The 23,836-nt window shown below is 34.9% G+C and overlaps 3 protein-coding genes and 1 long non-coding RNA gene across 4 annotated transcripts; 1 reads left to right on the forward strand and 3 right to left on the reverse strand.

Moving 5' to 3' along the window:
• Positions 1–106: 106 nt before the first annotated feature.
• Positions 107–8,290, reverse strand: LOC147559866 (serine carboxypeptidase-like 20). Its single transcript, XM_086661831.1, has 14 exons — positions 8,124–8,290; positions 4,265–4,401; positions 2,909–2,985; positions 2,705–2,827; positions 2,506–2,608; positions 2,383–2,420; positions 2,210–2,311; positions 2,039–2,116; positions 1,705–1,947; positions 1,540–1,605; positions 1,298–1,410; positions 1,029–1,142; positions 901–946; positions 107–370 (listed from the first exon to the last, which is right to left on the reverse strand). Exons 1-14 carry the CDS (start codon positions 8,267–8,269, stop codon positions 287–289), a joined length of 1,470 nt encoding a protein of 489 aa, XP_086517957.1. The 5' UTR covers positions 8,270–8,290; the 3' UTR covers positions 107–286.
• Positions 4,872–7,750, forward strand: LOC147559867 (uncharacterized). The gene is made up of 3 exons (XR_015234678.1): positions 4,872–6,621; positions 6,786–7,213; positions 7,461–7,750. It is a non-coding gene; the product is annotated as an uncharacterized LOC147559867 (long non-coding RNA).
• Positions 8,291–9,175: 885 nt separating the features above from the next.
• Positions 9,176–12,801, reverse strand: LOC147559868 (serine carboxypeptidase-like 20). The gene is made up of 14 exons (XM_086661829.1): positions 12,477–12,801; positions 12,217–12,353; positions 11,747–11,823; positions 11,543–11,665; positions 11,347–11,449; positions 11,225–11,262; positions 11,056–11,157; positions 10,884–10,964; positions 10,547–10,792; positions 10,383–10,448; positions 10,156–10,268; positions 9,868–9,981; positions 9,740–9,785; positions 9,176–9,404 (listed from the first exon to the last, which is right to left on the reverse strand). Exons 1-14 carry the CDS (start codon positions 12,620–12,622, stop codon positions 9,321–9,323), a joined length of 1,476 nt encoding a protein of 491 aa, XP_086517955.1. The 5' UTR covers positions 12,623–12,801; the 3' UTR covers positions 9,176–9,320.
• An 817-nt stretch (positions 12,802–13,618) lies between these two features.
• Positions 13,619–22,168, reverse strand: LOC147559869 (aspartic proteinase 36-like). Its single transcript, XM_086661832.1, has 10 exons — positions 21,836–22,168; positions 21,484–21,613; positions 20,887–21,134; positions 18,369–18,593; positions 17,049–17,211; positions 16,898–16,971; positions 16,079–16,169; positions 14,914–14,989; positions 14,123–14,194; positions 13,619–13,864 (listed from the first exon to the last, which is right to left on the reverse strand). Exons 1-10 carry the CDS (start codon positions 22,057–22,059, stop codon positions 13,710–13,712), a joined length of 1,458 nt encoding a protein of 485 aa, XP_086517958.1. The 5' UTR covers positions 22,060–22,168; the 3' UTR covers positions 13,619–13,709.
• Between the last annotated feature and the right edge of the window lie 1,668 nt (positions 22,169–23,836).

Here is a 23,836-nt window from a genome sequence, read left to right on the forward strand (position 1 = left end):
TGACTGGGTGATAATCACTTATTAGTTAAATGTTGATGATAACTTTGTGAAATAGATAACGGAAATGTTAGGTCAATTGTTGTGAATGCCTTTCAAAGGAAAATTCATTCAAGCTTCTTTGTGCAATATAAGATGAAACAAGTGAAAGAAGAGTTTCATTATCAATTTGTCAAGAGATGAACTATAATGGAATTTAGTTTAACAAATCAACATCATCTCTTCTATTTTCTCTTTCTCTATAAATGCTTATGTGTTCACAATACAAAATATGTATGTTTTTTGTGAATCATATAGCTTTTCCTTCCAACCAACGACTATAAAACGCCAACGACTCCTTTGGCTTGTGTTCAGGGACGGAATGACCAGCTCCCTGTGTACCCATGAGGGACAAATGTAAAATATTAAGAGCATGTATTTAATAAATGGAAAATAGTAGAACTACTAGCTCTTACTCACCTATTTTAATACGTAGTTGGTTGAAGTAAATATCTTGGGATGCCACATCAAGTTCTACGTGAGACTCTGAGTAAAACTCTAAGCAATATCTTGGGGATGTCACATCAAGTTCTAGGTGAGACTCTGATTAAAACTCTAAGCAAAAGAAACCTTTGTCGGATAATTCTAATTGTGTGCCTTCTTTGATAAGAATCTATATTTCTCTTTAATGTTCTTCAAATATATTATGGATTTTTCAAGAAGAATAATGGCTTTAGTGTTATGGTTTCAACCCTTCAAATGTAGATAATGAACAGATGGGTGAGTAGGTGATCATGTTTAGTAAAGCATAATATATTTCGACATGCCAAGGTATTCTATTTCGACATTCACTACAATGATTCTTTGTTAGAATGATAAATGCACGATAACTAGAGAATGAGGAACTGGATTCAATTATTATACCTTGATGGTGAGAAAGGTAAGGTTTTTGTCATAGCCTTGAATGAACCTGAAACATACAAAATGTTTTTGTCGAATGAATAACTATTTGAACCGAAAAGAATGATAAAAGAGAAAATGTCCTAACTTACCCAGCAACTTGTTTATTGTAAAACCAAGCCCTCCATTTATCCAAAACCTTGTATCCAAGTGATCTAGTCCATGCTTGACTCCCTGTAAACGGCACAACCATATCGTGATCGCCACTGCAATTTAAGAGTACAATAAACATAAATACAAAACACTCGATTTAGTTTAGTTCTTAAGCAATATATTGAGTTTGCGCTTAGCTTTCACCGAAAACAACACGAAACTCATTACCTCAAGAACAAAAATGTCATTAAATAGAGGAGTATGATACCTAAATATAAGTGCGCGATATCCCCTAGCAGTAAGATTTTTGTGATACGGTATCATGCTTCCCAAATCGCGACTGTAAATAAGATTCGACGTGCAAAGTTCCCACGTAATTTCCTAGTGTGTTCAGAATGTAAAGTACGATTACAAGAAAAGAAAAAAACAACTTCGAAGTTGTTTCATCCAAGAACACAAGAAAAAAACAACTGCAGGATATGATTTTATGCGAGTATCCTGTAAGTTCACCTGTGAAGCGTGAATCGAATTCTTTACATCCTTTCTGTTCAACCATACAGAATCAACATACTCAACCTACAAAAATTCAAATGAACAACATAATGCACTATTTGGTTAGGTTAAGTGCATTGTAATATGGAAGTATACAGATGGGTATTCATTCAAATAACTTACAATGCATGGGACACTTAAAACATTTGATGAATTTTGAGGCCTCGTCGGAACGATTCCATCTGTTAGCGGAGCATTATAAGGCCAAGCACGACCGAACATCCTTTTCCTTGCGGGACGGGGTTTGTCCGTTTCACCTAAATTCTTCAAGCTGGATGGTAACTTAGTATTCTTCGTCACCGCCTCTTCTGTGTCAGGGTTATGGTACGGCTCAAGAATGTCATATTGGTTTAAAGAAGAAACTACCTGAATGTAAACCAAAACATATACCAAGAAAATATAAATAAAGCCAATCGAAACAAGAAACACAAAAGGAATTTGAGATACATAAACTTACTTCTTTAACTTCAAATATCAAGTTAGAGCACGAGGGGGTCTTGGTCACAAAATTTCCGTTGCAAGCAGCTGTAACATTCTTAAATACGAAAACAATTTGATATGTCAGCAACTTCGTATTTAACTCGTTATATACATTCAAGAAGAGTTCTTCTGAATTGCTCTTTTGTACCTCAAACAGTTCATCAGAGATTAGGCCCATCCCATGGGCAAAGGGAACAAGAGCATTGCCATCAAATACAGGATCAGTGACCCCATTGCCTATCATGTACCCCTGTACCAAATATTAATGTGAATTTTCGTCCGACATTTTTAAACGAACGTTCTTTTAGAGCACACATGCACCTTGAAGTTAAGAACCGGCTTTATATGGTTGTCTATTCCTGAAGAAATATCAACCGAAGTTTGTTAATAGATTAAGCATAAGGGTAGCTCATAAAATGTGTTACGAAATTACATATATAGCACCTTTTACAACTTCAGAAGCAAGAGTTGGTATAAATATCCCCGCAAAAGACTCTCCGGATAGGTATAACGGGTTAGATTGGAACTCCGGGTATTGCTCAAACCACTTTGTGCACACATAACAAATTATAAGATCAACCATAACAAGTAATACTATTCAGTATGGAATTTAGTTGCTGATCTTAAGAAGTGAAAAGAGTACCTTGAGGAGAAATGTGTGAGTATCAATGGCTGTTTGTTTGTCTCCAGTTCTATAGTCTTTAGGGTTTTTGGAATATGAGAATCCAACACCAGCAGGAGAATCTAAATAGATGATGTTGGAAACCTAAAATTTGGAGAATTAGTCAAAACTAGTTTAAGCAAAACTAACAAATCATTAAGTTCAAGAGTTATAGTATTAGTTAACCTTGGACCAACTATATGGATTGAGATGTAGTTTAGGAAGATCTTTGCAAGTCTTTGATGCTTCAAAATTAAATGGACCTAAAATGTAGAATAGTAGATGTTAACTAAGATGATCATAAACTAATCAAATTATATAATGAAATGGGCTTGTTAGAGCTCAAGCCAAAAACAAAATCCATGCCTATGTAGTTGCAACTAATCAAGGACAATATTGGCACGCTACAGGGGTTAGACCGCCGACCATATACGATATCAGAGCTAGGTCAACACTCACATCCTAAGGGTGGTGGATCAGTAAGTGTGCAAGAGATCCTACTTGCAATTGGCATGATTGCGTGACAAGATGCTTAGTCCCACATAGCTTAGGGTGAGTGCCTAGACGATAGACTATAAGTATGCAAGGCCATGTACCTAGGTACTCGTGTCGGTGTGTATTGGTGGGCTTAAAAGAAGGATTATTTAGACATGAACCCCCAGTTATTTAACGATATTAGGACTACACCTCCAAAATAAAAATATGTATGTCGTTGACTCCCATTCTCGATTTTTCTGTTAAATATCAGTTAAGTGGTCTGCGTGCCAACCACATGTGCGACTTATGACAAAAATACCCTTCATGAACTTAGGTTATTTAGACATTGGCCACCAACTATTTACTGATATTTGGACTACACCCCCGAAACAACAATGCGGTTTCGTATTCTTCTTATTTCTATAGGTTTTCAGAGATGTTTTCATGATTGGTCCATGAAGTAAAAGTTAGTGCGAGGGCCCGATCTAATAAGGTAGAAATAGCAAGGAAAATATGTTATCCTAAGACTGAAACAGGTTGGACCCATCTGGCTAGATATATTGGATAGACCATCGATCAAAAACATATAAAAAAGGGTTAACCTAGTATCTGGTCGTCCACGTACTAGGTCTGGTTGTTAAAGAAACTAGAAAAAGTTTCATATATACAACTGTTAGACACAAAAAAGTCTAGTCCTTGGTTAGTCTTAGACTTGTTACTTATAATATAAAAGACCTATGCATGTGATTGACAAGCGACTCACTTTACTAATGTTTTACGGAAAAATCGAGAATGGGAGTCAATCCTATACACATTTCCATTTTGGGAGCGTAGTCCTGAAATTGCTAAATAACTGGGGTCAATATCTAAATAACCTAAATATTTCATGAAGGGTATTTTTGTCATAAGTCAAAAATGTGGTTGGCACGCGAACCACTTAACTGATATTTAACAGAAAAATCGAGAATAGAGGTCAACGCCGTACATATTTTCATTTTGGGGTGTAGTATTAATATTGCTAAATAACTGGGGTCAGTTACTAAATAACCCTTAGATTGTGCGTACCATGTTCATAAACAAAACCATCAAAACTTGAACATCCAGGGCCACCATTGAGCCAAAGAACAACAGGATCTTCAGACGGTTTTCTTTCCGAAACAACGAAGTAGTAGAATAGATTCTTCTCATCAATGGTTATGTATCTTCAATACCCACTACAAAACAGACTGATTTTAGCTACGACCCTTTTGCTACGGAGTAATAATATCATAGCTATTAGTCACTATTTGCTATGGATATTTGTAGGGCGTAGCAAATGCCGACCAACAGCTACAAAATTTTTGTGCACTTGTTACACATGCGTCTGTGTCAAGTGAGTGCGAAACACCAAGTTTACGGAAATTGGAAAGTGTCTTTTGACTACGGTTTGGTAGGCGTAACAATTGATGGTCATTTGCTACGACACGTCCGTAGTTAATAGAGCAAAAACGGTAGCTGATATTGATTAACTTTGGCACAAAAAAATTGCGCCAACGATTTGGAAAATGCGCCAAAAATTTGGGAATTGCGCCAAAAATTTAGGGTGCTTATTGTAAAAAGAGCCCGAATTTTGGGTTGCTCTTTGTAAAATATGTTAAGATTTGGGGGTTCCCAAATCATCCCCAAATTTTTTTTCTATTTTGGAAATAGAACTTGACCAGACGGCAGTTCTAATCGAGCAGAAAGGGCTTCGGGAGAGAGGGAGTTCGGCCAGAAGGGTTTCCAGCAGGAAGCGAAGGATTTTTGAAGAGACAGAGTTGGAGCAGGAGGAGGAGGTAGAGTCGGGTATTTCGCTGGTTTTCCCATCTTTTTCTCTGAGTAAAACTTTTCTGAGTTGATTTTCTGGTGGAAGAAGAAGGTATTTTACTAATTTTCGGGTGGGAAAGTCAGGTATTTCTGTATCTTTTGATTTCTTTTTGCAAAATATGAAACCCTAAATCAAGATAATAGATCTTTGATTTTGTTGCAAAGACAGATGTAGTTGTATTGATCATTTTCAATCACTGGAAATCGATCTTTGATTTGTTGCAAAAGCTTTAGAAGATTATGGAAATATGATTTTTCAGCTTTTAGTCAGATGGATATATCAAGCATAGGTGATGTCTGATGACTATGACGATATAAAAACCATTTAAACTGAAACGTGTGATCTCTTAAAGGCCAGTCTTTTTTTTGCAATGTCTTGTTAAAGGACAGTCCAAAGTTCAAGATCCTAAAGAACTTCATCAGGTAGTTTCAATTCAATATTCTATTAAAAAAATGTGATCGATAATGGTGGGGTTTCTTTCATTTCATCTCTACTATGCCCTTTTACTTCTCATTTTGTGGGTTCAGAAGTTGTTGGAATTCTTGTGAATTTAACTCTTAATTGTGAACCAAAGACAAGTCTTATGTAACCTGCAATTGTTGGCCACAAACAATTCATAATCTTGTCAAACTCTTAATGAGAGTTTCAAAGAACAGTACTCAATTTGCTTTATAAGTTTTATGGGTTGTTTTTAAACTAGCTCAATCTTGTTTAGCGTCTTTGCCTACATTTAAACAAAAGTGACCAACTACTGGTTCCGCACCTGGGTAGGGAGACTAATCCATTTGTGATTTTCTATTTACATTTTCACTATTTTCATGACTGAAAGTGTGTCATTATTCTGTCATTCTTTATTTTTACCATTAGCTCATTCGCGAGACATGTTCAACCAACTTCTTTCCAAGAAAAGAAAATTGGGCATAACGGGTACACTATATTAATTTCACTGCTTTCCATCCTTACTCTTTAGATGTAACAAAATTTGTCAGGAAACGTCGATTTCTCTTTCAGGATGCCTGAATCCTGATGCCGCGTTTGTAAATAAAAGTTGTAAGCGGCCAAGATTTCAAGTAACTCAGCTTAGGTTAGAGTCAGTCGTAACGTATTATCCTCCTTCCATTCAACTTCCATAGGTGATAAATAATCTGTAACTATCTCTATATGTTGATTAATTTGTGTAGAACTTTCCGAAATAACTCGACTTCTCTATGTAATTAAAGCTGAAATGGTATGGAAGTTGCACAGAAACCGTTGTTGATAGGGACCTGATGGTCTCGCTCTACGTTCTTACTAAATCACCTCTCAATTAACTATTTGTCGGTTTATTTTAATGATTATATAGTGCACATGTTTGTGGTACATGCCAGCAGTACAAAGAGTGCTTCTCTTCCATCATTATTGAGAGCATAGAAGCTCTAGTTAGTGGGTTAGTGAAGATATTTGAAGTTGATGAGGCAAATAAGATTATTCAGAAGATGAAGAAGAGGCTAAAAGGGAGTGTTATCGACTCACGGGAGAATGTTGAAAGCTGTCTTTCTTTGTCATAAAACATAATTTATTGCCAATTGATCAAATGGTATGTGCTTTCGATTTGTTCAAATTTCATATACCATCTTGAAGTTCAATGTCTGATTATAATACTCAGTTATTCGATTCTCAACTTTGAACTATCAATAAAGTTCAATGGTGTGTGCCAACTCCATTAAGTTTTGGCTTCCTTCAACTGTTTTCGTTTGACAGACACATGCTGCTTCAGCAGTCCACAACTTCAATGAGAATTTCATGCACACCTGATATTTTAACTCCTTAGATGGAACAATGAGCAAATTGCTTATGGTTAATTTGAGGCTTTCAGGTACCTTATTCAGAAAAAGAGAGGGAAATCTCTAGACGATGCAGTTGCAAACTTCCACTTGCAAAAAATGGAGTTGTATGTGCCTAAAAGAATTTTCCATATGTTAGAACTGCCATCCTCGTGATTTTTCTCTACATTTTACCATTTTTGGTGTTTGAATTTATATTCTAATCCTTCGTCGATTTTAAAATCGAAATGTAACAAAGTTTTGTTTCAACATGTGTAAAATGATCGAGAGACTAAACTGGAAGCCGGATCGATCAGGATATGGCATTCGTCGAAGTGTTGGTATCATGGTAAACTATATCTACAGGTAAAATCTTCTGAACTCAGAAATTTCATTTTTCAAATTCGGTTTCTTAATTCATTTGATCTATGATCTCATTTAGTGTGGCTGGAACCTCTTAAACGGTACAGGCCTCTCCAGCATCGGGATGTCATAACTAGCTTGTCTTAATAGTTCATTTCAATCCATGGGATCCTCATTTTTCTAAACTTAAAAAGAATCTGAAAGATTATTATACTTTAGAAAAAGATATTAACTAAGAACTTCTCTGCAGGAACAGCAAAATTGAGGAGAATGCTTAGTGTTATATTAAACCACTGGCACATTCACGCATAAGATGAGATTTGGCGATAAAGATTACAAGTGTTCGTAGGGGATTTTTAGTCCAATGCTCACCCATACTTAGGGATCAACGTGTATACTTCTTTTAATTGATAGAAGATATTCATTTTTAATATTGAATGTTTAGCTCTTTTAAGGAATGAATACAATTGATTGTTCATACCTATTACTGTAACTATTAATTATTTATTTAATAAACCCGATAAATTTTTTTGTGTATATAATTATAATTTCATTAAATGGTATTTTTTTTTTTTCAAAAAAGTAAGATCTTTAGTTACGGACTTTGCCGTAGCTAAAATGTGCCTTTTTATTATGGTATTAGTTCCATAGAAAATAGTCAAAAAGTTCGTAGCTAATACTATTTGCTACGGGACTATCTGTCACGGGCAGTGGTCTGTAGTTATTGATCATTTGCTACGGAATTGTTTGCTTTAGCTACGATTTCAGGCCATAACAAAAACGTGTTTGTTTTGTAGTGACCCATTTAACAAAAAACAACAAATTCAATAAACAAATTAGAAACCAATCAAAATATAATGAAAATGAAAAGATCAGTAGAGAAATGAATAAGTATATAAGAGTTTTGATTTACCCAGAGTAATGTTTAGAAGGAAAAGTGCCATTAAAACCAGGAAGCTCTGTGATTAGAGTATCATTTGGAGTTGCTTTAGTAGTATATGATAATGAGAAGCAAAAGAAGAGAAAAAGTAAGAATGGGTTTAAGATGATTTTTCTCATTTCCAACACCTTTGGGTAGAATAAGACATTGAAAATGTTTTGATTCAACTTGACTATTAAACTAGAGGGAGAATTTTGAAATGAAAAAGGAATGTCAAAATCCATTAGATTAGATAAGGAATCTTGCCCAAGAATTGAAATTGAATCTTTACCATATCAAATCATTAATATATTAATTTTGGATGAAAAATCATTCTTATTATTTTTACCTTTGACAATGCAAAAATTGAATCTTTACCATATCAAATATTTGATTCACTTAATATTTTATTGTGTATTATAAGGCGTCTTTACGTCACATATTAAGAAAATCTATTAATATTTGTGTGAGCCAGGTTACTTGCAATCATCTCCAACTTTGAAATATAAAACACGAAAAGAAATCATATGTTTGTATTCTATTTATTTTTACAATAAAAAATAGTGTAGAATATGGCAGCGTTGGGAGAGAGGAAGCCATTAGGGGATGAAGATTAGGGAGCAAATTTTAACCAAGTAAATTTTTGGGCATAAAATAGAAAGCTTCAAGAACTTGAATCGGAAGAGAAACTTCTCAATATCAAATATATTAACCACGGGAAAGATATCTAATGTACATTTAAATGAGTGGAAGATGTTTTTAGCCAGTAATTCAGTGAATCAAATTGTACATTAACAAGGAAACCACTAACAACAACAACAAACCAGATCTTCCCACATCCATACAGCATGCTGATGAAATTATTGTGAGCATTCACTTGATAGACCTCATTTGTCTGTTTATTTTAAAAATGTGACTGGGTGATAATCACTTAGTTAAACGTTGATGATAGTTTTGTTGAATAGATAAAGGTAGGTCAATTGTTGTGAATGTCTTGCAAAGGAAAATTCATTCAAGCTTCTTTATGCAATATAAGATGAAACAAGTGAAAGAAGAGTTTCATTTTCAATTTGTCAAGAGTTGAACTACAATGGAATTTAGTTTAACAAATCAACATCATCTCTTCTATTTTCTCTTTCTCTATAAATGCTTATAAGTTTACGATCCATCATTTATATGTTTTTTTGTGAATCATATAGCTTTTCCTTCCAACCATCGACTATAAAACGCCAATGACTCCTTTGGCTTGTATTCAGGGACGGTATGACCAGCTCCCTGCGCAACCATGAGGGAAAAGAGATCATCATTACCTCACAAATATAAAATATTAAGAGCACGGATTTATTTAATGATATATCTTGGGGATGCCACATCAAGTTCTAGGTGAGACTCTGAGTAAAACTCTAAGCAAAAGAAACCTCTGTATGATAATTCTGGTCGCGTACCTTCTTCAGGAAGAATCTATATTTCTCTTTAATGTTCTTAAATTTTTTTACGGATTTTTCAAGAAAAATAGTGGCTTTAGTAAAAATGAACATATGCCAAGGTATTCTATTTCGACATTCACTACAGTGATTCTTTGTAAAAATGATAAATGCCAAATAACATACCTTGATGGTGAGGAAGGTAAGGTTTTTGTCATAGCCTTGAATGAACCTGAAACATTCAAAATGTTTGTTTCGAATGAATAACTGTTTGAACCGAAAAGAATGACAAAAGAGAAAATGTCCTAACTTACCCAGCAACTTGTTCATTGTAAAACCAAGCCCTCCATTTATCCAAAACCTTGTATCCAAGTGATCTAGTCCATGCTTGACTCCCCGTAAACGGCACACACATATCATGATCGCCACTGCAATTTAAAAGTATAATAAAAATGAAAATAAATATAGAACACTCGATTTAGTTTAGTTCTTAAGAAATACATTGAGTTTAAGCTTAGCTTTCATACCGAGAACAACACGAAAGTCATTAGCTCATGAACAAAAATGTCAATAATTAAGTTCAAGATAGAGGAGTATGATACCTAAATATAAGTGCACGATATCCCCGAGCAGTAAGGTTTTTGTGATACGGCATCATGCTTCCCAAATCGTGATTGTAACTAATTTTCGACGTACAAAGGCCCCACGTAATTTCCTAGTGTTTCAGAATGTAAAGTACAATTACAAGAAACGAAAAAAACAACTTCGATCATCCAAGAAGAAAAGTTAAAGTGATTTATGATATTATGCAAGTATCCTGTCCGTTAACCTGTGACACGTGAATCGAATTCTTCACATCCTTTCTGTTCAACCATATACTAGCAACTGAATCATCCTACAAAATTCAAATGAACCACATAATGCACTATTTGGTTAGGTTAAGTGCATTGTAATATGAAAGTATAGAAATGGGTATTCATTCAAATAACTTACAATGCATGGGACACTAAACTCATGTGATGAGATTTGAGGCCATGTCGGAACGATTCCATCTGTTACCGGAGCATTATAAGGCCAAGCACGACCGAACATTCTCTTCCTTACCGGATGGGGTTTGTCCGTTTTACCTAAATTCTTGAAGCTGGATGGTAACTTTGTATTCTTCGTTACCGTCTCTTCTGTTTCAGGGTTATGGTGACACGGCTCAAGAATGTCATATACGTTTAAAGAAGAAACTACCTGAATGTAAACCAAAATAAATATCAAGAAAATATTAATAAGGCGAATCGAAACGAGAAACACAAAAGGAATTTCTGATGCATAAACCTACTGTATCAACTTCCCATAACAACTTAGAGCACGAGGGGGTCTTGTTCTTCGCAAAATTTCCGTTGCAAGCAGCTGTAACATTCTTAAATACGAAAACAATATGACATGTCAGCTACTTCGTATTTAACTCGTTATATATTCAATAAGAGTTGTTCTGAATTGCTCTTTTGTACCTCAAACAGTTCATCAGAGATCAGGCCCATCCCATGGGTAAAGGGAACAAGAGCATTGCCATCAAATACAGGATCAGTGACCCCATTGCCTATCATGTACCCCTGTACCAAATATTAATGTGAATTTTCGTCCGACATTTTTAAACGAACGTTCTTTAAGAGCACACACCTTGAAGTTAAGAACCGGCTTTATATGGTGGTCTATTCCTGCAGAAATATCAACCGAAGTTTGTTAATAGATTAATATTTAAGCATACGAGTAGCTCATAAAATGCATTACGAAGTTAGCACCTTTTACGACTTCAGAAGCAAGAGTTGGTATATATATCCCCGCAAAAGACTCTCCGGACAGGTATAAAGGGTTAGATTGGAACTCCGGGTATTGCTCAAACCACTTTGTACACACAAAACAAATTATAAGATTAACCATAACAAGTAATACTATTTAGTATGGAATTTAGTTGGTCTTAAGAAGTGAAAAAAGTACCTTCAGGAGAAATGTGTGAGTATCAATAGCTGTTTGTTTGTCTCCAGTTCTATAGTCTTTAGGGTTTTTGGAATATGAGAACCCAACACCAGCAGGAGAATCTAAATAGATGATGTTGGAAACCTAAAATTTGGAGAATTAGTCAAAAGTTTAAGCAAAACTAATAAATCATTAAGTCAAAGAGTTATAGTAGTGTTAGTTAACCTTGGACCAACTAGATGGATTGAGATGTAGTTTGGGAAGATCTTTGTTAGTCTTTGATGCTTCAAAATTAAATGGACCTAAAAAAGTAGAATAATAGATGTTAATTAAGATAATCATAAACTAATCAAATTATATAATGAAATGGGTTTGTTTGAGCTGAAGCCAAAAACAAAATCCCTGCCTATGTATTTACAACTAATCAAGGACAATATTGGCCGGCTACCATGGGTTAGACGGCCGGTCTTATATGATATCAGAGCTAGGTCAACACTCAGATCCTAAGGGTGGTGGATCAATAAGTGTGCAAGAGATCCTACTTACAATTGGCATGATTGAGTGACAAGACACTTAGTCCCAGATAGCTTAGGCGAGTGCCTACAGCGAGTGTGCAAGGCCGGGTACCTAGGATGTCGTGTCGGTGTGAATTGGTGGGCTCGAAAGAACTCAAAAAGGCTTGAGATTGTATATACCATGTTCATAAACAAAACCATCAAAACTTGAACATCCAGGGCCACCATTGAGCCAAAGAACAACAGGATCTTCGGACGGTTTTCTTTCCGAAACAACAAAATAGTAGAATAGATTCTTCTCATCAATGGTTATGTATCTTCAATACCCATTTAACAAAAACCAACAAATTCAATAAACAAATTAGAAACCAATCAAAATATAATGAAAATAAAAAGATCAGTAGAAAAACGCACAAGTAATTAAAACAGTTTTGATTTACCCAGAGTAGTGTTTAGAAGGGAAAGTGCCATTAAAACCAGGAAGCTCGGTGATTAGAGTATCATTTGGAGTTGCTTTAGTAGTATATGATAATGAGAAGCAAAAGAAGAGAGAAAGTAAGAATGGGTTTAAGATGAATTTTCTCATTTCCAACACCTTTGGGTAGAATAAGACAATGAAAATGTCTTGATTCAACCAGAGTATTAATAGGATACTAGAGGGAGAATTTGGGTTGGATTTTGAAATGAAAAAGCAATGTCAAATCAAATATATTAAGTAATGAATCTTACCCAAGAAATGAAATTGAATCTTTACAATATCAAATCATCAATATATTATTTTTACCTTTTACAAAGTAACAATGAATCTTGTTCATTTAATTAAATGAATCAAATATTTGATTGTTAAAATTCTATGATGTATTTTAAAGTGTATTTATGTCACATATTAAGAAAATCCATTAATATTTGAAATGAAAAACTAATGAGTATCAAGTAAAGTTAATAATGATGAGGATGAAATATTTACACTATAATTTAATTGAGCATGCAATAGGTTCAATTTGTGTGATCCTGGTTACTTGCAATGATCTCGAACTTTGAAATATAAAACACGAAAAGAAACCGTGTACGTAGAACAAGGATTTTGTTGTACTAAGTGAAAGATTTTGCAAAAGAGAAGGATTAAGTGAAAGATTTTCATATTAAGCCATCAATCAATTCCCTAAATTGTGAGCAAATGTTAGGAGAATCCTACAATCAAGTGAGGTTTTTCTAACATGACACATGCTAAAGACATAAAATGGTTTCCCTTTTCTAACCTAAATATTATAATCCATCAAGAAAATTAAATTTCAACTAGTTCCAAGCACAAAAGATTTTTGACTTAAATTAATTTAAAACAGTTTTATGTTGTCAACATTTTGTATTATATCTTAAGCAAACATAGTTTGCATAACTAGAAATAACAATTAAAAAATGGTAAAAATATGTTAGTCTTCTATTTATTTTTACAGTAAAAAATAGTGTAGAATATGGCGGGGAATTTGGGAGAGAGAAAGACATTGGGGGATGAAGATTAGGGAGCAAATTTTAATCAAGTAAATTTTTGGGCATAAAATAGAAAGCTTCAAGAACTTGAATCGGCAAAGAAACCTCTCAATATCAAATATATTAACCACCCAATGATATCTAATGTACATTTAAATCAGTGGAAGACGTTTTTAGCGAGTAATTCAGTGAATTAAATTGTACATCAACAAGGAAACCACTAGCAACAACAACAAACCAAATCTTCCCACATCCATACAGCATGCTGATGAAATATCGTGAGCATTCACTTGATAGACCTCCTTTGTCTGCTCATCCTGCATTTTGATGCTAGACGAACCTGAAAGTAACCAGGCTTATCATATCAGTAACTCTAAAGAACAAACTGCGAATTTGACTCTAAATTATTTATATGTAGATATAATGAAATGGGATATTACTTTGCCCAAGGAGTACACTGTCGCAATTTTTTGGCCGACATGGACGAATTTTTTCGGTAATTCAATCTACCTACACAAAATTGTTTCGGTAGATTCTGACATTTATCTTTTGGCAGTAACTAGTTTTATTGAGAACTAGGTAAAAATGCATTACTTACAGTTGAAATCCATCCACCCAATAGCCTGATTTTCGAGATCATAAACGACTAACTTATCTGACAGAGCTAGATCTGCACAGAAAAAGAAGCAAGTTTCTAGAACCTTGTAAGATATCTCAGACCTCATAAATCAACAACTCTTATATATAACGAGTAACATAATCTACTAGTTTGGAATAATTTAATCTTCGAGATTTAAGGAGAATGGGAAGAGTGTGGTTAATGTGAAAGTCTCACATCACTCACGAGAGTATGCAGAGGCAGCAGAGCCTGTTCTATAGATGTACGCTCAAGCTTAGTAAGTACCGAGGCCTTTTGGGGGGATTCATGGAGCCTTAGCCGAGGACTAAGCCTTCCTGTTGGTTTGGGTCTGGGATGGTAAAAGCGGGGAAAATATCATCAACTGCTAACGCTTGGAGGGTCGGGGGTAAGAAATGGACCGAATTTCAAAGGAACAAGGGTTGAGTTTGACAGCATCAAATATTAAGGCCGTTATATGTATGGGCGAAAAAGAAGAATCGGACATCGCTAGTTTCATATAGAGATTTTATTTTTAAAAGGCTATATTAGTAATGACATAGTCGTTCAGACAGTATGATGGGGTACTCGGTCAAGTTGATAACAAAGCTTCACTATTCATTGATACCATCCTGACTCTACCAACCGAAGAGAGGTTAGGACGCCCTAAAAATAGTTGCAGGATGTGATAGTGATCTTGAAGATTAATTTTTTTTATCAGAAAAGGAATTAAAATACAAATAAAATCAAATGCACTTCTTTAAGAAAATTACCTCCCAAAAGGATAGTGTCTTTCCCGTCCTTAGATTGCAATCCACCATTTTGCCAACCTATGCACCAAATATCTTCCTGCAGCAATTGTTTCAAAAACAGTAAGCAAACCACAATAAGTCCACGATCAAAAAAATAAAAATAAATTAAAGCCATCACTTTTGATCAAGACAAAAAGTTCTTTAAGTCATTCCAGAATAACCTTGTGCAGAATGTTCAAGACAACTCTTGAGAGAGAGGTAATACTGCACAATGTTAAACCAATGGACAAAAGAAAGTTCTAAGCGTTAAAGGTGAATAAACGAAACAATGGGACTATGCTCTACCACGGACGGAGTTAGCTTACAAACAATGTTGTTTGTAGCCCAATAAGGAAACAACCTCTTTTACTTGTTTACGATGTTTTCCCTTATCACCTGGTATATAAAGCGCAAGTATGTCGCCACTTACAGCAAGATTACGCAACATCGTTGAGAAGCTTTTAAAGTTCTGAAGATCAGTGACCATGGTTATGTTATTGACTAGTCGGAAACTAAGGGGTTGCCTATCCAAATTGGAAGTCGGAGCCAAGTGCTACTAAGTAGAGAAGGGATTAAATGACACAGGATAAACAAAGGCTACGAACCTAAGTGCTCGGAGACATGTTTATTTCGGACTCGGCCATGATCCCCGAGTCTGGCCGAGTCGAACTACTTGTCTGAGTTATATTATAGTTTTTTTTGAGGATTTAAATTTATATATTCTTTTTACCATAAATTACATATATACATATGAAAGAACAAAAGACAGGTTCATATGGGTGCAGAAAAAAGCAGCAGTAGGTGCTAGTACTCGCTGCAAAACGAAAGACAAAGCAAGAAAGAGAAAGAAAGAAAGAAAGAAAGAAAGAAAGAAGAAGTTGAGAAGAAACGAAAAAACTATTCAACTTTCTGTATATAGTTGAGCACTATTTAACTTTTGCCCGTACCAGTAAGAACACAAACACTTTAAGAACAAAAAGGAATCAACTTTCAAATCAAATATGCAACATGATCTAGTCAAGGTGTAGTAACACTAAGCTTCATGCAATTAATCTGGCAATCAAACAGCTTAACCGAATACTCTGATAATTGACAATAAAAGAAGTACAATATTTTTAGACTATTGATTGACAGTCGAAGTACTTACACGGTATAGGAATAGGTAATCATGTGGATAAACCATCAGGGGAACTGATTTTTCGAAATGGAAAGTGACAGTTGGAAATCCATCATCGACGCTGCATTTACATGCACAGAGAAAAATCGGATTACTAACACCCTTTTGTTACTCACTGATTCAACAGATCCTCAGAAAATTACTGCAACTAAATTGTGCTTAATTGCATACAAATAAAAAAGGACAATTTCTTTTTCTGTACAAAAAGAACAGTTAGTTAGCCGTATGACACAAAGATGATAAAGACTAAGTTGACATTTCAACCAGAAACTCTTAGTCTCTTACTTAGAAGATTACAAGAGAAACATATTATGTCACCAACAGAATACATGTCTAAAAAATATCTGAATCACAGATTTACTAGTGGAAGTGGATTTAAAATTTTATTTTCTTTATTTCGAGTCTATTATATTCTAGAAAGTAGTTTAGCTGTCTTTATCTACTTTTGCTGAGATCTGACGTCCTGATTAGTTAGTTTTATTCTAAACTCATATACATATTACAGATTCGTGGTTTTATTCTAAAGTTTGTTTTCTTCAGGTGTGATTTATTAACAGCAACCTGGATAAACTCAAAACAAAAGCACGATTAATAAAAAACTAACTCGACTATAAAACAGGTTCCAAATAACATTTGTATCTCTACAAGTGTACCAGATTCAGATTACCAGAAGCTCTTGATAAAAATATTCATTTTAGCTATGGTGAATCAATAAAAAGCAGAAATAAGAAAATTTCAAACATCAATCAGACCTATATAATATCAATGTAATTGAGCAAGAGACAGTACCTCCCAATATATTGGAAGCATTGAAACTGATTTTCGACAGTACTGAGCTTCAAATCGGACTGGTGAGACAGTATCTAGTTTGTAAAAGGAAAATAAATTAGGTGTTTTTTGCCAATAAATCTGCAACTTGAAGTTTCATACAGTCACATACCGCAGTCATCAATGGCTCATAAACCACCTCTGGAAGATAAGCTAAAGTCGTACCACTGTCAATTATTGTCCCTTTACCATCTCCAGTCTCGAAAACATCTGTTGGAAGTTGCAAAGTAGTCTTACCAACCTCAATTGCCTTCATATTGACATTGTAATGTGGCCTAATATAATGATTAATATATAAATATTTGGAATAACCTAAATCATGACCGCGCATAATTACGAAAAAGTTGAAAAGCAAAAGACATTGAATAAAATAAGTAAAAGACGAAAAAACTTGTTACTCGCATATAATGGAGAAAAATTGAAACAACGTCTGCTAACTTCAAATTCTTACACTCATCAGTCATCACTCTCTATGTGATTGATTTTAATAGAGGTTGCTTGAGAAGCATAAGAACTCCCAAGCAAAATATTATATATTATACATATATAACTACAATAATTTACCATGTAAACAAGTGAAAGAACTTCTCCTGCCACATCATATTATCTAGTCTTCTTTCTACGATGATTGACAATGGCTTAAAAAAAAAGGCAACACAAACAAAGGCTAGTGTATCTCACCTCTTTGTAGGAAAATGTAGAAGCATTAATGATATTTAGCTAAGCATTGGCGGTTTAAATTAACCAGTTAAATCACTAACTGAATACTATTTTAAAAGTTTCAGTGTCGACTAGTTCATGGAATATTACAAAACCATCTGGAAGACAATCAGGGGAAACCTCAAACAGAGGCTACACAATATTATCCTCAACGTAACCACCTTTGAATAAAAATCCTCATGATGGTCACTTTCATGCAAGTTCACTTGGAAAGTGCCCCTAGCTTCACGTTCTCTATCTGTATTCTCATAATGTTCATTTAAAAAGGGAAACTGTCTTCCATGTAATATAAAGAGTTGTGACAGATGATAGTACTGTACTTTTTCAATCTAACATATGGGTCAAACTATTTTAGAAGTCTGTCATGTCAAAAAAATCCAGGACGAGTTCTATACTTCTATCCACAAGCAGGAACTATGAGAGTTTATTTACTCAGTATCCCCTAAGCTTAAAGCACTACACATCCCCCTCACCAAATGAAAGGAGGACGATACATTATCTGCAGCACCATCACAGCCACTCCCTGATTCATTCTTCTTTGAGTCTAAGCCTCTAAATAGTACAGTTAACAAATGGAAATAACTTCACATCCGCACATAAATTTCACATTGAGAAAAGCAATAGTCATGAATATAGTTGACAGGAAATATTTATGTAAGACATGGTAAAAACATTCACAAACTTAGTCACAGAGAAAAATAGCATCACATACTGATTCGGTGCCAATGGAGTCATTTTCACTTTCGGCTGCATCACATGTCCAATGGCGAAGATGCCACCTCCATGTATACCATCCAAGCAATGTGCAAACATCTTCTTCACTTTTCCGGTCGAGGCTAGCTGTGAGATCATGGATGAATTAGCTTGTCCAAACCCAAGTAGCCCATCAAGTGCTCCAGAAGATGTGCCTAGATCCCCAGATTGTTTTGCACCACACCTGAACAGAAACAATGGAACAATATGATAATTATGAAGTCAATATCGCTATAGCACATCACAAACGTACAAAATAATAACAGTATCCCTAAAAGCTAATAGTAGTATGACATTCACACAACAAACATAGACTTAGATGAGAACGTGAAATAATTATGTTTGAGACAAGTTCTTAACAATGAAAGAAGGGGAAATTGGTCAAAACTCCCTACAGAAAATTTTCGTTTGTTGAAAAGGATTCTACAATTCTTTTAGGCTTCAGCTCCATATGTAAGATTTGCACTGGTTTGCAGGAGTAAGGTTTTCACAAATTCTCATGTATTTTGCTCTGTGTTTACATAGGGAGCCCAAGCCTGAAAAATATACGACAGGGAGCCCAAGGCTAAAACGTTATTTGAATGCCTTTTAAACTAAAACCAACATGAATATCGGTCGTCGGTTTAATTTTTTAATATAGGAAACACGCATAAAATAGGAGTTCCATAAAAACCATTGGTGGTTTGCAAGGTAAGACCTTCACAAAGGAATAAAATACTTGCAAATGTAAAAACTCAACTTCGTATTCAGAAAAACTTGTCACATGTCTTCACTGTTGCCTTCCATACAAATTTTTCGTTTCACAATTTTTTTTTAAGTAAAAGCAAGATATTATTTAGAAAGCCAATATAGGCAACAAATAATCAAATGGACAAGTAGTGTACCAACACACGCTCATGGAGTTTCAATAATGGTTCATGGTATAATTGTTTATTCTTTAATTTCCACGAATAACAAAGCAGAACTATAATCCTAACTGAAGGAGATGTCCTTCAACCAAAGATGCAATGCGAGCAATTTGTCGGATAGGACATTTAATTAAGAAGATCATCAAGTCCGGACGATTTCAGGATCGTAGTGTTTAGCTAGAAACCAACTACAATCGTCGAATCACGGGGCGATTCGAGGCTAACTTCGTCCGGATCCTACATCGGGTTACACCAAAGAGTGTCGATTTTATCGAAAGATATGACTAGAGGGATGAGACATATAAACATGGGTTAAACCCATAAATATGTCCAAAAGGCCTAAAGAAAGTTAAGGCAAAGATAGTACGAAGGTCGGAACGGAAATGTTTTGGGCCGGAGCACTTAAGGGCACTTAAGGCCAATTAGTGGGTCGGTTATACCTTGGCCGGCCACGCTATAAGGGGCCGACCACATCTTCCCCTTAGGGCTTAATATGGCCGACCATAGTAGAGAAAGGGAGAAAATAGAAACTAGAAAATCTTTATTCTGCTTCTATTTTGGCTTTTAGGAAACCTAATTAGGGTTGGACTCTAACTTTGGGATTCCATATAAAACCCTCATTAGAACTGAATAAGGTGTGGAAAATTCTCAAAGAGATTTCTAACTCTACAACATCAAGTAGAGAAAGAAAGAGAGAATAGTTCTCAACTATCTATCTAGTCTAAAGAAGAAGGTATTCTTTGTCTAACCACCATTAAAGTTCTAGCTAAACTTGAGGTGGGAGATCAAGTTGATTACTCGGTGTCTCAAGTAGAGGAGCTACAATTGGATCTTTTGGTCTTCTTATATTCAACAGTTTAAGTCCGTAGGAAATAGCGATTAAGGTAACAATCTCTATTTAACTTAGTTCATATTAAGCTTATGCATGAGATCCTAAGGATACTAGTGTTAGACATTAGATGTCTGAGATTCCTCTTAGAACACTAGGAGACACCATAACCCAACAATAACTACATCAGAAAATGTGCTTTAAGCCATACCAATCTTCTATTACAAAAAAAAGTAAATTAGCTTGTAATAGTTCGATCCATTGGATCAATGAGTGTTGGAGGCCATGAGAGTATGTAACTGATAGATGTTGGACCATATGGCACATAAGTAGATAGTATACAGTGCAAGAATTAGTATCAAAACATATGTAAGCAATCTCGTTGAGAGCATGAGTGCAAAAAAGTTGAGGCATGCACATGGATCAATAACAAACATATCAATGAAACAAAGGACCACGTTCTCCTCACAGAGGTTCATAAAATAAATTATACACAACAATATAACTCGCATTTCATCATCTAAGGGAAAAGTAACACTAGAAACAGTTTTCACACCTGCCTCATTTCTCGTGATTTTCCATTGGGCTCCTAAGAGAAACTTGTGTCTGTAACTGGTGATCTTTGCATAGTTCCTAACTTTCTTTTATGATTTTCTATCATTGTTCTAGCATATCATCTCCCATTAAGCTTCTTGCAGTATACATTTTACTAAATGAAAGAGTGACAAGAAGTAACTCACCCAAATGTAACAGTTGCGTTAGATGGCATTGTTAGGAGATTTCCAGATGCTCGATTATACTGTACAAGATCATTTACAAAGTAACCATCGGTTGAGCTCCCATCTCCATAAACCACTCTATATTCACAAGGCGTATTTGACGTACAACCAGGTAAGCCGCCTTCATATGTAGCAGAGCAAAAATCTTGGTCACATGTAACTATTTTTGAACTGATTGATGCCTTAGGATTATATAATTTGAGGTCTACCTATAAGAAAAAGTCAAGTACAACGTAAAGTTTCAAACTTTTTGAGGGTTCATAACCATAAGCGAACCTCCCACCATATCATAAACTCAAAAAATATGATCAAATTTCTCTAGCCAACTTAAAGATATAAACAAATCAGTTTCGGAGTATAAAACTACAATGATGGGTTTTGGTTCCACTGTTCCTTATACGTTTCCGATCCTATCTATGTATTGTGAAGCTTGAACCAAGAAAATTCATTCCATTTCTATTTTGTGCTAATGATCAATGGGTAACTATTAACAACAACTATAAGCACACAAAGACAGAAACAAAGAGAAAGAGATGGACTAGGACAAAAAAAACATACACCAAGGCCGCTCTTTTCAGGACACTTTGAGCATTCAATACAATTCACCCAAAAGATATCACTTCCTGTATCAACTTGAACATAATAATCAATTGAAGGAGTTCCAATCCCAATTTTAGCATAGTAGAGTCTGAAATCAAAGAACCCAAAATAAGCTAACACATTATAGGAATCAAGATAGATAGGACTTCGAAATCGAAACAAATTTTCATCAAATGTGACCAAATTACCAGGACAAGAAATCAAATCAAACAGGATAATAGGAAAGATCTAACTAAAAACATAATTTTAGATAAAAAATTTGAAGTCGAAGTTTAAACAAAAGCGAAGAAATCAACATGAAGAATCAAACCCAGCATCAGTAGGATCTCCATTTCCACCTAAAGGGAGATCAATGTCAGCAAGAATCCGGCTATGGCGGCGGCTATCATGATTCTTCAAATCACTGATTGAATGATCTCTTCCCTTAAATTTATGATGTAGAGGGAAAATGCCGGTTGCATTAACAGTTGAATGATGATGAAGAAGAAGAAGAAGGAAAATGGAGAGATTACAGCAGATCCACCTGAAGTCCATTTCTAGAAAGCGAAATGGAACAGAAGAAGACGACGAAATATTTTAGAGAGAGAGAGAGAGAGAGGGAAGGAAAAGAAGAAGAAGAAAAGAAACAGGTCAACGAGCAACTAATTGTCGTCTAATAACTGGAAGGTTATAACCGAGAAGTATTAAAGGTCCCGTTGTTTGTGTTAAAGGCGCCTCCCCCAATGTAAATGTGAGGAAAACTTTGTGAAGGAGGGAGGCGCTTTTAACACGCTTGGAGGGCGCATTATAACTGCTCATAACGTTTAGGCCATGTTTGGCGCACGAGAATGAAATGTAATTCCCGGGAATCACATGCCCGTAATACGATTTTCGAGAATCAAATTATTTGGTTTAATGTTTGGTTCGATCAGGAATAAAAATTCCATTTCCGGTAGATTCCTAACTTGTTGTTTGGTTTGTATAGGAATAGGAATGTAAATTTTTACGAAAGTTTTGTTATATCCTTTTACTCAAAAAAATAATATTGTATTAAGTTTACATCTTCAACAACTTTTACGTAGTAAACACTGTTGGGTTATGGTATCAGTTAATTTTCTAAGCGGAATTTCAGGTATCATTAACTTGCCCTAATCTCATGCCAAAACTAATTTAATGAACTAGATGAAAAAGCAGGGCCGGTCCTGACATTTTGGAGGCCCGAAGCGAGTTATCAGAATGTGGCCCCTTTACGTTTTTCATGATTTTTACATGAACGTATATTTATAAGATTTTTTCGGCTGCAATGAAGATTTATCTATTGTTGATTTCATGTGACGATATTTTGATTACCATTTCAAAGTCCTAATAAATCTTATAATGTATCTAACGGTTAACTAATTGCATTTTTGTACTTGTGTCAAACTGAGTAGATCAAGTCGATCCACCCATTCTCGGAGTAAAAATTTTCTCAGAAAGAAGGAAGGTTGATTCCAGTTAAAAACTCGATTTAGAAGGTTTTAAAGTCATTACTAGATCTGCAACTATTGTTTTCGAATGACCTATGCTTAAATATGTCTAGGGATACATAGTTTGAAGTGTGACAAGTCCTAAGCCTATTATGTTCTGTTAAACAGATTTTCATTCTAAGTGTTGTTCCTATGCTTTTGAGCCAAATTCTTAATTTATTTCTATGTATATTAATATTTCAAATGATAACAAATTAATAATACTAACAATGATAATAATCCTACAGATTATAATATAACACGTCAGACAGTTTCTTACAGGATAAAAAAAAGAGAATTTGATCTATTTTCTTTTTCTTTTTTCTATTTGAATTCGTCAACGGACTATCGGGCGCGGGCCTTTAAAAAAAGAATACTAAGAACCAAAAAACACAAGGTTAATTAGAAAACAACTGAAAAACAAAAAAAAAAACAGCATATCTAGTGAACCCAACAACATAGATTTTATCTTTCACCAACTCTCTTTATACTTATAATGATATTGACCAAAAGAGATTTACCGAGTTCGTATTGTGCGGTATTCACCTAGTCTTTTTTATAACAACAACAACAACAATTACAGACGTAAATAAAATAGCTTAAAAGCAACACTTAAGGAAAAAAATTAATTAGTTGCATACCAATATACAATTAGAGAGAGAAATAGCAAAAGTTAGTGAATTAGATTGTGGGATGATTTGGCACTTTGGTGGTAGTTTGTTATTGGCACTGAAAGAATAATGAAGAGAAGATTTGGAGGTAATTTGAACAATCGTGGGTTTGGTCATTTGGAAACTGGAGTTGGAAGAAAAGATAAAGGGGAGAGA

The sequence above is a fragment of the Eschscholzia californica genome, unplaced genomic scaffold, assembly GCF_041429995.1.
Source record: "Eschscholzia californica isolate CP2 unplaced genomic scaffold, dmEscCali1.0.p SCAF_2, whole genome shotgun sequence".
NCBI classification, from domain to species: domain Eukaryota; kingdom Viridiplantae; phylum Streptophyta; class Magnoliopsida; order Ranunculales; family Papaveraceae; genus Eschscholzia; species Eschscholzia californica.